This window comes from Primulina huaijiensis, chromosome 9 (assembly GCF_012295235.1).
Source record: "Primulina huaijiensis isolate GDHJ02 chromosome 9, ASM1229523v2, whole genome shotgun sequence".
NCBI classification, from domain to species: Eukaryota; Viridiplantae; Streptophyta; class Magnoliopsida; order Lamiales; family Gesneriaceae; genus Primulina; species Primulina huaijiensis.
The window spans coordinates 17,574,319-17,588,479 of NC_133314.1; the positions used below are offsets into that span (position 1 = coordinate 17,574,319).

General features: G+C 32.9%; 1 protein-coding gene across 2 annotated transcripts; it reads left to right on the top strand.

Moving 5' to 3' along the window:
- Positions 1-7,586: 7,586 nt before the first annotated feature.
- On the top strand, positions 7,587-13,187 carry LOC140984095 (uncharacterized). 2 transcript variants are annotated; one of them, XM_073451277.1, is made up of 16 exons: positions 7,587-7,879; positions 8,872-8,991; positions 9,267-9,326; positions 9,458-9,523; positions 9,629-9,730; positions 10,621-10,704; positions 10,779-10,894; positions 11,006-11,107; positions 11,185-11,301; positions 11,468-11,533; positions 11,657-11,723; positions 12,067-12,120; positions 12,201-12,293; positions 12,536-12,586; positions 12,671-12,709; positions 12,787-13,187. In XM_073451277.1, the coding sequence occupies exons 1-16, from the start codon at positions 7,865-7,867 to the stop codon at positions 12,901-12,903; spliced, it is 1,269 nt and encodes a 422-aa protein (XP_073307378.1). In that variant the 5' UTR covers positions 7,587-7,864; the 3' UTR covers positions 12,904-13,187. The 2 variants fall into 2 exon arrangements, with proteins under 2 accessions (XP_073307378.1, XP_073307379.1); XM_073451278.1 differs by lacking the exon at positions 7,587-7,879 and adding an exon at positions 7,933-8,432.
- The last annotated feature ends 974 nt before the right edge of the window (positions 13,188-14,161 follow it).

Here is a 14,161-nt window from a genome sequence, read left to right on the forward strand (position 1 = left end):
TCTTGATTGTGAAGAGATTGAAAGCGAATGTGCAAGCTTCTGGTGGGGGTGGAAAATGGCAAATGGAAAACGTATTGGAAAACCTGGAACTTTCTCTGTCAATCTAAAAGGAGGGGCGAACTAGGCTTCCGAAAACTGGTTGTATTTAACCCATCGCTTCTTGCCAAACAGTTGTGGCGTCTCATTCAATTTCCGGACTCTCGGGTTAGCCGAATTCTTAAGGGGAAATACTTTCGATATGGGTCAGTGTTGGAAGCAGGGCTGGGGAGTAATCCATCTTACATACGGAGATCGTTGTTACGGAGTAAAGACCTCTTGACCAGTGGTCAAATTTTTAGAGTTGAAGATGGGCACTCAATTAATATTTTTGAAGATAAATGGGTACCGAGTATACAGTCTAAAATTGGGACCCGCTGGTGCCTTGGGTTCGTGACGTAACAATGAGTGCCTTAATCAAAGTTGGTGCCTGGGATGCTAACTTAATCTATGGTAGTTTTAATCCGTATATAGCTGGTGAAATTCTCAATGTTCTACTTCCTCGATCTGATATGCAAGATTCGCTTTTCTGGTGTTTTGATCCTAAAGGTAAGTACTCAGTGCAAGATGGATGTCGGTTGCAACGTGGTCTATAGTCAGTGCCGGAGCACCAATCGGTGCCTTCTAACGAAAAATGGTGGTCATTTCTCTGGGGACTCTCGCTGCCCCGAAGATTCGACTATTCTGGTGGAATATCTCCCATGATTGCATCGCTATCAATCTGAATTTGGGTAGACTAGTAAATGAAGCCTGTGATTTATGCAAATTCTCTTATGATTCAACATGCCACTCTTTATTTTACTGTGCTTATATTAAACACCTCTGGAAGAACACTGCCTTTGCGTATATGCTGAGAGATGGGCAGTGGGCTTATATTATGGATCTTTGTTTGTGGATGAAAGAACAACTATCTAAAGAGGAATTTGAGAACTTGGCGACGCATGCTTAGGCTGTCTGGAATGTTAAACAAAAATTTCTGCACGGTGACAGAAGGGGCTCGATTATTATGGATGTGGGATGGAGCTCAAACTTCCTTGCCGACTTCCGTAAAACAAGATAATCAGGACAAGTATGCATGAAGAATGAGGGGAACTCTTGGGCACCGCCGATTGCTAGCACTTTAAAACTTAACATAGATGCAGCGGTCAACGCCGAACTAAATCACTTCAGCATAGGGGGAGTTGTCCGAGACAAGCAAGGTCGGTTGTTGATGGCATTTGGCAAGCAAATTAATCAACCAATCTCTGTGGTACATGGTAAACTATTGGCAATTAGGGAGGGTGTCAGTCTTCTTTATGAAATGAATTTTAGAGATATGCATATGGAAACAAACTCTCTTTTAGCAGTGCATACTGTCACTACCGACCGAGAGAACCATGACTACATTGGAGCTTGTGCAGCATATAGTATACCCATACTGAAGGAGCCCGTTGTTTCAGAGATTGTGCATGTTCGTAAAGAGGCCAATAAAATAGCTCATAATATTGCTCATTTTGCTTTTTCATCGCATTCATCTTTTGTTTGGATGAACGGCGAGTTTCCTTCTTGGTTGGTTAAGCTTGTAATGGATGATCTCAAATAATAAATTGCGAGCTTTCCTGTCAAAAAAAAATACACACAAACTAACTTTCACATCAATCTAATCATATATATAAATTAAAATATAATATATATTATTCGTAGAATTTGAACTAAATGTGGAATGAAATACAAATATATTATTAATTATGGTGTTATCTTCTACACCAAATAATACTAATGCGATTGAAAAGTAAATATATTTTGATTTAAAATATCTCAATTCATTTAGAAATATTTTAATTTAACTATACAACAGTTAATTCTTTTAATATTACTTTCAAATACCTTATAAATTATTTTTAAATATAAACATTTCAGTCAGTAACTTAAAATAATTATACTCTATTAGCATAAATGAAAATTATACAGGAAAATAATATAACGATTTCAATTTTTTTAGTTCACTGGTTGAAATTTTCGACAAGTAAGTTAAGATAAACTAGAATCCAATAAATATTTTGAAAATTTAATACAAAATTTTTCCAATTTTTTTAATGCAAATACTGATGTATATATACATATTTGTGTACACAAAATCGCGTGTTTTACATTTTGATAAAATCTGAAGAAATGATCTTTCTTCTTTCCCTATAAAAACACGTCTTTGTATCTTGTATCTTTTTTATTTTTTAAAAAAACATTTCGAATAAGGCAAAAACTTGTATGATACGGTCTCACGGGTTGTATTTTGTGAGACGGATATCTTATTTGGGTCATCTATGAAAAAATATTATTTTTCATGCTAAAAATATTACTTTTATTGTGAATATCGGTAGGGTTGACACGTCTCACAGATAAGATTCGTGAGACCGTCTTACAAGAGACCTACTATTCGAATAATGTACTTTTACTTCATTTTTCAAATTTCTTTGTTCAATCATTATTTTTATTTCGTATTTTCGATAAGCTAGTTATAATTTCGGTATAATCGATATGTCAGTTATATGTACCGAAATTTCGATATACTGAAAATTTCGGTATATCGGTATTAATTTGTTTATACCGTAATTTTCGATACGGTGTACGATATACAATTTTCAGTACGATACGATATACTACTCTTAGTGTGAAAGTGTTTCTGCTTAAAGAAATATAAATTTATCTAGTTGGTTTTTTAAATTTTTAAATGAATAATGTAGCCTCGATCAGGTTCTTAACCAATAGTCAATACAATTATTATTATATATATAAAAAAAATTAATCAATACAATTATCATTTTGATTTTTAAATTATTCGCTACTCCCGAAACATCGTGGAATTAAATACACATATTATATCGACAATTATAAGATATTGATTAGAATCATTATTATTTAAAATTCTTATATTTGACTCGCGAGAATAGAATATAAGTTCATGGGCAGATTCCCAATTCCATTACATATAGAGAGTTATGTTTGATTGTCAAGGAATACGTGGACAATTATATATTTTATAAGATGTTCGTGTGTTAGCAGTTTTTGATAACATATATTTAATGTCTCTCTCAATTGAACAAAGATCCTTCTACAACTAGGATTTCACATCTTTCAAATATCTCATGTTTATCTTATCAACTTTTGAATATATATGATAAGATTAAATAAGCCCTTAGTTATCCGTGAGATTCTAAAACCTTATAAAATTCTCCTTTTGACCTGTTAGAAATCCACTACTCATAATTTGATTACGAAACTCCAAGTTTAATTAATCAAATAATCAACGATTGTAGTTTTATCATGATCTTGATCGACGATAAGACATTGCCGATGTGATGAGAGTACAAAACTCGTTATTATGATACAAAGTCAAAATTTCGAAGATAAACTTTTCCACTTATTCAATTTTTGAAAGTCACAAATTTTGGAATTTCTTCAAAAAATTTATGATACATCTTCGAGTAATCATAATGATATCATGTATGCAACTAGAGAAACATTTTCTCCTGAGCACAATTCATACTCTAGCAAGATATTCATTGCACTATTAACTCATCAAATCACACATAATAATCACATTTGTAGGCGAGCGATTAATCTCCAACTACAAAGCATAAACTCATATGCATGTCAAAACTACACTCAATTTCGCTACCTGTTGACCCTCACAGAGTCGGCAAATGTGACGCCCCAAACCTCGCCACGTAATCATACAACATGTGACGTCATATGCATAAAAATTTTCTTTCAACGACGTAATAATATAATGCATATACGATAAAATAGTGCAATCACCACACTATCTACGTCAGTGTAGCAGAAACAGTATAATAAATACACACATACAACTCAAATAGGACAATAAACTATACTGTCTCTATCTACTATAAACTACAGGACTGTTTGACTAGACACACCTAGCCCTTCACCACTATCATGTCTCACAGCATAGTCCTGTAACCTGTCCAACAGAAACAGCCCCCAAAAGGTGAGCATACACAACAATCATCATCGTAATACATAACAGTTATATTATCAACAATATAAAATATAACTGGAATGATAATAGAAATACTCCCTTTGCTGTCTCTGGACAATCAAACCAACAAGATATCAACGTCATCACTCTCATACTACTGCAACAACAACATCGACGATACGTCGCACCCCAACACCGGCGACAGCAATATCGTCGAACGAATAACATCAACGATACGTCGCACCCCAACACCGGCGACAGCAATATCGTTGAACGAATAACATCGACGATACGTCGCACCCCAACACCGGCGACAGCAATATCGTCGAACGAACAACATCAACGTGACGTCTCCCAACAAACGACAGCCAACAATATCAACGATAATAAACAACAACAGATATAATATCAAATCACCCAATACCAGTGATTTATCATCGTTCAACGCAATAGTATTTATCAATACTAAACAATAATAACATATGCTCGTACGTCAACACGTACCTGGTAATCGAGTATATATAAAATCTGACTATTTCTTTGATCCCGAGGCTTGTGATGTATCTAAATAATTCAACAACAATTATCAGATCATTATCACCGTATCAACACAATCATAACAATCTCAATATATAAAATCAAATAGCCCAATAACACTACTTCAACAAAATATAAAACTCGATTATAAATTCTTATCTTTCAACAATTTAATATTCTGGTGTATTTAATTCACAATACTACCATCAAATACACCCAAATAAATTAACTTCAAATAATAGGCTATTTTACAACATCCGTCAAATTACGAAAACTTTATATCAACGTGTAGCCTATACTTCGTAGACTCCGAATATATAATCAGAATTAATAACAACTGACAAACAACTCTCTAATCTCAATCCAACGATTAAAAATCCCTAATTATAATAAATTGGGAATAATTCAAAATAACACCACTATAATCTTCTCTACTTCGTTAAGATCATACACTATTCAACAATCTTCAATTTCAGTATGATTTAACAATTTATCGGATTTATTCAAGAAATCGACGAATTTTAAACATCCCCAAAACTATAAAATTTATACCTCAAATCGAAGACCTCGTGTCAACGATCCTAGAACTGAAGTCGGTTCGTCGATTGGATAAACCGATAAGTCACAAGATCGAAAAGAAAATCAAAACTTCGTTCTCACTTTTCCTTCGTGCCTCTCAGTTGAAAGAAACTTTCTGTGAATGAATTCATTCACAGAAAGTTTCAAATTTATCTTTTTGTTTGTTTGTTTTTTTTTTATATTATATTATAAATATAATATAATATATACTATTTAATATTTTAACCCGGTATATCCCTTAGGACCAGTCAAACGATCAAATTTTTCAAAACTCAAAACATGGAACTTATATATCTTTGAGTTTTCTACGTTATATCAAAATCTCAAATCATTTGGACTTCATATGAGCAAAATATGTCACTAATTACCATTTTGCCCTTAAAATTACTTCATTATTTTTCAACTTATTTACGAAAATGTCATCAAAATAAATTGAATATTTTTCAACTTATTTACAGAAATACCATCAATACTATTTTATAGTTGTAATATTTACTTCAGGCATTACAGCAAACAAGTCAAAGTGCATCACTAATATGTAGAGGGTCTATGTTGTCTCCGATCAGAGGGCTAATGATGTAAAACAATAACCGTTGACTAATTGACTCGATAGTTGATAACCATTTGGAAAGTGTGACGTAGGGTTATTCAATGACTCATCATATGATCACTCATCTGAATGATTAGATATCTTCATGTTCTTACTAATAAAACGTGGTGTTTAACATCACATATGCTAATATCGAGCGACTTTTATCCTTATTTTAAGCTTCTAAATCGACTAGAAACAAGTTTAGAATATATAAAACTTTTAAATTTGTTTCATGATCGAGTGACATGTACAACCTTATTTTACCAAACATATTCGACGTCTTTATCTATGCAGCTTGCATGTGTATACAGATAAAATAAATGTTATAATTTGTTAAAACATAAAATATTATCAAAATAAAAATTGTTTATTACATAAAAATCAATAAAACATTAGCTACAAATTAGTTTTCTTAACATCTACTCTAATAATTATTATTGATGAAAATTTTATTACACAATGATTGGTTAGGATATTAATTTTGGACCCCGATTAAAGAAATGATACACAATATCATACAAGTACGTGTGAAATTGAATTGCCTTATTCATGTTATTTCAAGACCAAGTCACTTTCGTGATCTCTGGCATCTTATATATTTAATTTAATTTAATTTAATTTAATTTAATACAAGTTTTTCAAGATCACATCATTTAATAAATTCAATTCAACTAGATAAACAATTTTTTAATATAATTTGATAAAATATTTAATTTCGAAATCTTCCCATTTTCTATGGTCTAAAATTTCCATCAATAATAAAGAAAAATAATCATAATTTTATATTAACTACATCATATAATAATAACTATTTAATATACGAAATAAACAAAGATTCAAAATTGTTCTCTTAATTATTTGATAAAAGAAACTAATTTTATATTCAAAATTGAAGTAATAATAAAACATATATCGTATATCATCTCTTTGAGTTATTAATAAAATATAATATAATTTAAATTTGAAAAATCATATTACCAATTTATAATGCATATAATATATTGTATATACATACACAATATATATGCTCCAACCACTAATAACTTTTTGTTTTGGTGATGATAAATCCACTGCCTCGATTTTTCGGTGTATATTGGATAAACTCCCGTACTAATACAATAATGTACAAACTATATTAGTCGGATAAATATACAAGATTAATATTTCATATAGCCTATACATGGTGTGTGTGTCTGTGTGTGAATATGTACATGGGAAATAATCAATTCCACTTGTTGGCACGAAAACTATGATTATATATTTAATGAAAAAATCCACCGTCAAATGTCCGACTAATTTAATTTTGGTAATTTTATAATGAAATTTATCATTGTAATAACACAGTTAAATTTAGTTTTATTATCAATGTAAAATTAATACTATGCAATAATATTTTTTAAAAAAAAAAATTGACATTTCTATTTTCATTGGTCAATTGATATAAATTCTACCCCAAAAAATCATAATTTTTAATTTTCTCCTCCTAAATGATAAAATCAAAACCTGAAATTTATTAAATTTATCAAGGATCACACAATAAAAAAAACAAAAACTTGTGTGAGACGGTTTTTGTGAGACAGATCTCTTATTTGGGTCATCAATGAAAAAGTATTAATTTTTATGCTAAGAGTATTATTTTTTATTGTGAATGTCGGTAGGATTGACTCGTCTACTGATAAAGATTCGTAAGTTCGTCTCATAAAAACCTACTCATAAAAAAATTAATATAAATAATACCAATCATTAACGGGTCCCACAGGGACACGTGGCGGAAACCCAGTAGCCAGGTATACCTCGCACGTCTTCGCACGACGGGGCAATCCACCGTGTAATTAATTATTGGCACCTCTTCATGAGAAGAGCGAAATCCTATGACAGTATCAAACTATATATACACGTGCCTATCTCTATCTGCGGGGTCCCCCGTCTTCCATGAAGTAAACTCAGAAAGGCGCCTTCAGGCTTTTGTGGCTTGTTCCTTTTTTTTTTTTCGTGGGCTTTCTTTATATTCGTTGCTTTTTGAGGAGGACTGTTCGAATTTCATGTGATTATTCCGAAGGTTTTAAAAGCGAAGGGGGAAAGGGCAGTTTCTTTTTGTTCTTCCAGTCTTGTCTTCCAGTTTTTGGAGATTTTAATGTAGTATGAAGATCAATTCTGTAATTATATCTTTCTCTCTCTTTCTCTGTACTTTCATGTGTGAACTGTTTGTGTGCTTGATTTTCCTGCGTGTTTTTTTCCTCTTTGACTTCGTTTCTTTCGTTTATTGTCTGTCGTATTTGGTTGACCTGGTCGTGTCTTGATCATAAGGGGAGATATAGAAATGCAACGGGGATGATGAGAAAATATTTTACATGTTCTAAAGCTTGAATCTTTTGGAAAAATCATATATTTTTGTTCCATCTTTTATGTTTAAATTGTAAAGGGTGCTCTTTATTTTGCGGGGTGGATTGAAAAATGGATAAAAAGCTAAAGAGAAAGCAAAAAAAATAAAAAAATAAAAATGAATTCTGTTTTTAAAATATACAAGTCAATTGCCCAAATTGAGTCGTCTCTGGCCCAGCAGCCAGTCAGATGAAAACGAAGCAGTGATAATTAAAAAATTGGGGCGTTTTGTTATTGGTTTCAAGTCTTTGTTTTGCTCTTTTGACTTTCATAAACTAAACGTCATAAAGTTTGGAGAATAAGATTGTTTATGAATGCCATATATTGGTAATCATATGGATTAGTCAACTAGCCTTTAGTTTAAATGTTTAATTAGCACTTTTGTATGCTATTCCCCTTTTAGGCGGCTTCCTGAATTTATTCGATGGAATGATGGTTAGTCTATTTGCTGGTGTCGATAATCATGGCTGTGGCAACAGCTCTCGGTTTTGTTATTTGTTTCGTTGAGTTTTGATGTTCCTGGTAGAGTTTTTCAAGTACTAATGTTGGCATATGTTTTCATATGGTATCAATGTCTCAAAAGTTCTTGGTGGACTTTCCATGTTCAAACTTGGTTTAGGCGTAATGCGCCTACTTCTTTCACCATTGATTCTAGTGTTTTTCAACTTGAGCTGGTTTTATCTACGAGTTGTGTAACTTTTCAATCTACGTTGTGGGATTACTTGTTTTCGTTTTCGCTGATCAGAAACTTGGTTTCTTGTTTCAGGTTTCTCTATTATCAGATCCTAAAAGCAGATCATGTCTCTGCAGTCTCGTCGTGTCTGCTTCTTTGATTTGTAGTGTTTTCTTTATCGGAAGTGCATGGCTGGGGACTGAAATGTTCGAGGTATTTACTTATTCAACAATCAAAGAGCAACACATTAATTTATGTTCTTGGTGTTATTAAATATATTTCTAAGTATGCATGAAAAATTCTTTGGATCATGTAGATTTAAATGATGTCGGTTTACCGGTGCCTGCCCAGATTATAGGAAAAGATAATTGTCATTATTTATTTTTTATCTCGCGTTATCTGTTTTTTGGTAATTATGGGTTTTACAACGACAACTGGAAGGTTCAAAACAAAATGGATTCTTTTAATGATATGTTCCATTAATGCAGTTATCGCCTGGATATGGACTGAGCAGGACACATAAATATATCGACTCTGATAACTGCAAGGTGGATTTAATTTCCCTGTATGAGCATAATCGTCGTTACCGGTTTAAATTTCATCACATATCTCTATAACTTACAGATTGTATCGTTGTAAATTAACTTATAATGAATGATTCTCGAATCTGAATTCGTAGGAATCATCAAAACCGAACTCGATAGAAAATGTTGCAAGAGAGAATACACATCCGGAGAAATGCAAAGTTTGTCATTTATACTATTATCTTTGCTAAATACATCTTTTTCTAGCATCCTCTCCTTCGAACTAAGGGTCTTTTTTCTTTTCTTTTCTTTTTTTTAAATTTCAGAGACAATGCAGGCCTGTAGGTACTGAAGCTTTGCCAAAAGGAATTGTTTCGGCAACATCGAACTTGGAAGTGAGCTGCCTAACATGTCCCATATCGGAAAAAGTATGTAATCCATGTTAAAAAAAATTAAATAGTATGATAACCTGTGATAATCATTTGTGGCATGGCATCTCTGATCATCTTTGTGCTTATTTTGAATAGTTATTGCATGATTTCTCAAGGATTTCACTTCTTGGCTTAGTTAGAGTTTTCAATAAACTAATGGTAGGGAAGGCGAGAAATCATTTTTTTAGGCTCGTGTAGTATAGCGTAGTCAGAGCAGCTGGATAAATATACTTGGCCATTTTGTGAATTTTGAATATTTGGTGTAGGAATACCCAAAATTATAGGAAGGAATAATCGACTTATGTTGAGTATGAATACCAACAATCAGGGTCATATCCTTTCCTGCAATTTAATTTAATTTTTTTTTTCTAAAAAAAATACAAGTTTTGCCACCCAAAATTCATGAACTCGCTTTCCTTCTTCCACTCCTGGGGCTCGCCCCTGCAAGCAATGTAACCGAACATTTATGTGCTTGACATCAATGGATCATTCAACTGGTTTAATGACTATTTATGAATAAACACCTATGGTTCTACTCCCTTCCGGCTGATTTGCATGAATGCTTTACTTATTGTATTGTAATACTGATCGATTTTTGGGCTGTATAAATTAATAGTAACACTATTAGACGTTGATGCTGATGCTCTGTAATTTGATCAACTTTCTTACGTTGTGAAATGGAAAGAGAGTTCTGGATGAAAATGGAGACTGTGTTATTAAAGTTGGTTGATAACAATGAGGATAATTTTTTTTGTTCCCATGTGACAAATTTCCATTTTTCTCTATTAGTAATAACTATTGAGTTACAATATTGATTATCCTTCTGGTATTTTTTGTTTGTTAGTTTTTGTACACTTTATTCATGACATGCAGTATTTTGTAATCAGGGTGAGACAACGGTTTCAAGAAATTTGTTGGCAGTTGCAGTTGGGATAAAGCAAAAAACATTGGTAAACAAAATTGTTAACAAGGTATTATTTGCCTTTCCTTTACATTCTTGATTATGAACAGTGAAAATCATCTGACGTTCACAAATTTTTCGTAGTTTTTGGCAAATGATTTTGTCGTGATGCTTTTTCACTATGATGGAATTGTCGAAAGTTGGAATGAGGAATGGGGTGACAAAGTCATTCATGTCTCTGCCATAAACCAAACAAAATGGTATGTATCTTAAAGATGTTTCACAAGAAACGAAGAAACTAAGTGACACATTATTTTTTTCAAATGCCAGTTGTCATATTTATGTGTCAAAAATCTTTTTCAATTGGATAGGTGGTTTGCCAAACGGTTTCTACATCCTGATATTGTTGCTGAATATGAATATATCTTTTTGTGGGATGAAGACCTAGGAGTCGAATATTTTCATCCGGGAAGGTACAAACGTGCGACTTTGGTATTGCTTAGTAGTGAAATTTTTTAATAATTTTTTCTTGTAACATTTCACTTTTTAGATATGTATCAATTATCGAGGAAGAGGGACTTGAAATTTCACAACCTGCTCTTGATTCTGGTAAATCCGAGGTTCATCATGAGATCACAGTCCGCAGAAGTAGATCAAGGGTGCACAGGTTAGAAAAAGTCATGTATTTAGTGTTTCTCATGTCACCTGGGCTTAGAAAAATTGGAAATTTTCTTGATTCTTTGTATCCAAGATTTTATGTAAAAAATGGGCATTTTGCTTACAATAGTGATTTTTATGTCCTATCTAATCTCTTCCATCCATTCTGTGAATAGGAGATACTATAAGCTTACAGGCGGTGGAAGATGTTATGGAAACAGTACAACCCCTCCCTGTGTTGGGTAAGAATCTACGTCTATTATGTTTTTGTATAAATTTTCATGAGATTGGAGTAACTATTGTGGTACAAGCGTAATAGCAAACTATCATAGCTTCCAACTCCGTAAATTCGAAACGTGGTGCAGTTGGGTTGAAATGATGGCTCCCGTGTTTTCAAGAGCAGCTTGGCGTTGTGTGTGGTATATGATTCAGGTAAAATAAATCTTCGCGCTCTTGCAATTGTTGTTTAGGTTGCATATTTGCATTATTTGTGTTAGTGATGAAGTTTGTGAACAAAATTAAACCATATAATGCTTACTACATAAAAGAAATTAAATGGAAACAATATGATATGAAGAATAGGAAGTGATTATTAAATTTTAAATGAATGTAAAGCTAAAATAAGATGATCTTGTGTGGGCGTTTTCTAATTCGATACATGCTTGTATAACCACTCATCCACTTTGTCATGCGTATCTAGTGCATGTATGAGTGAGAGAGGCACAATCACGTAACGATTCCCCTTCTGAAAACAAATACTAATGTCCCCTTACAGAATGACTTGATCCACGCTTGGGGCCTCGATATGCAGCTTGGTTATTGTGCACAGGCAAGTTTTCTTCTGAATTTTAGTTCTCGTTTGATTAATGGCACTCATCGCGAAACAAAAGTCATTCACTTTAATTACAGGGTGATCGTACGGTTAAAGTTGGTGTGGTCGACGAGGAGTATATAATTCATTTTGGTCTCCCTACACTTGGTGGCCTTTCAAATGAAAATAAGGTATCACATCTCTTATTTCATGAACTGATTTGTATAATGTTTGATGCAAACACGTTCCTACAAGTGAGAATGATCGTGGTTGGATTTAGTATAAGCATATTTTGAATGCGAAACCTATAAATAAATTAACAAAAATTTAGAAATTTCTTTCATTTATGCCCCTATTTCCCTCGTGCATTATTTATGTGTATTTCAATGAAATATTATTTTTCTCGACTAGCATCGTTGTTTTTCAAATGCAGACAAGCACAGAATCATCACAGTCAAAGAACTCGTCAGATTTGGAGCCACTGGTATGATTTCTTGATTCAAATTGTGTTGTTGCACTATGCTTCACGATCCCGGAATTAAATATATCCATCCTCTACAAATTTCAGGCAACTTCAGTTAAATACAAGATTGACAACAGATCAGCGGTATGTTGTAGTCTCAAGTTCAATATAGGCCTAGCTAGCTTACTACAATATATGCTGATTTACTCGTACTCGTGCAGGTTCGGCTACGATCCTATAATGAAATGAAGATGTTTAAGAACCGGTGGGATAACGCAGTCAAGGAGGACGAGTGTTGGATCAACCCTTTTAACAACCACAACAGCAGAAAAGTTTAAACAACAAAAACACAATTTATGGGGAAGGCTAATGATACATGTACAGAAAGAAACATATATTTCAGAAGAATACTCCTTACATTTTTTTTCTCGCAGCATAGTGATGAAATACAGCCAGTTCTGAAGATCGCCGCTGATTCGGAAGTTGGCATTCTTTTTGCGCCCGTCATTTGGATCAAACTTGGCTTCTGAATTTTTCTAAGATATATATGTTTTAATGATATGTATCTATTTTTTGTGAGGCCAATTGAACTTTGTAACAATTCCCCTTTCAGGGAATACAAAATGAAAAGACATTTTTTTGTGTTATTTATCATGTGACTCCAAGGGGAAATACTCGGTTAGAGATTGGATTCTATGAATTTCCAAGCCACTGTTCGTCGGTTCAATCCAAATAGTGGTGGAGCTACATTTGGAGTTTTATCTAACCCCAAAGTCCGAATTTTTTGGTAGCGAGTTCTACAAAACATTATTCCAACAAGAAGAAATCTGCTCGCTCACCACGTTCCAGTGATTGACTCTTGTCCACTGTGTAGCTCTACCAATGATTCGACCGAGCACGCGCTGTTTCGGTGTTCAGGGGTAAATAACTATTGGAAAGCGACACTGTATTGGCAAATTCTTAAGAAGGCAAGGCATCTTGATGTTTACGAATTAGTTACTTCTCCTATCAATTTATCTGAATTTTTTTTTTAATAAAATGAATGCTAAAATCATACCACTGAAATATATGTATCCACATATCAATTTGAAAATTCTTTCTAAATTTCCCAGTTATAAATTTTTAGTTATAATAGATAGAAAATTTTCAGCATTATAGTTAGTCTGACGCCAAAACATTTGTCTAGGTAAAAAAAAAGAGAGAGAGAACAATGATTAACTTAGAGTTAGACTGACGATACTAATAAATACTTTAGTAGCAACAATTAAAAAATGAGAGAAGTGATGAATGATTATTTGATAGATATAGAACGAGAAAATCAAAATAACAATAATTTTGAAACACTTGATTTACGCATAGATGATCATGATAATAAAAAAAAAATGATTATTCGAGTTTCTGTTGTGAACTAACTGAATGAAAAAAATAATGTTACTATTACTAAAGATGATTAATATACAAATCAAGAGAGTTTGTTTCCTTTGAGTATTGATGATCCATATAGGAACGAGCACTTGCTGCTTCATCAAAAGTTATAGCTAATTGTAACGGTGTAACTCAAATCTTTTATATCGTACAACAACTCAAAAGCCACGT

Coding starts and splice junctions, on each gene's coding strand:
- LOC140984095 (XM_073451277.1), top strand. Junction 9,524..9,628: donor CACATCCGGAGAAATGCAAA/GTTTGTCATTTA, acceptor TTTAAATTTCAG/AGACAATGCAGGCCTGTAGG. Junction 11,108..11,184: donor GAATATTTTCATCCGGGAAG/GTACAAACGTGC, acceptor TTCACTTTTTAG/ATATGTATCAATTATCGAGG.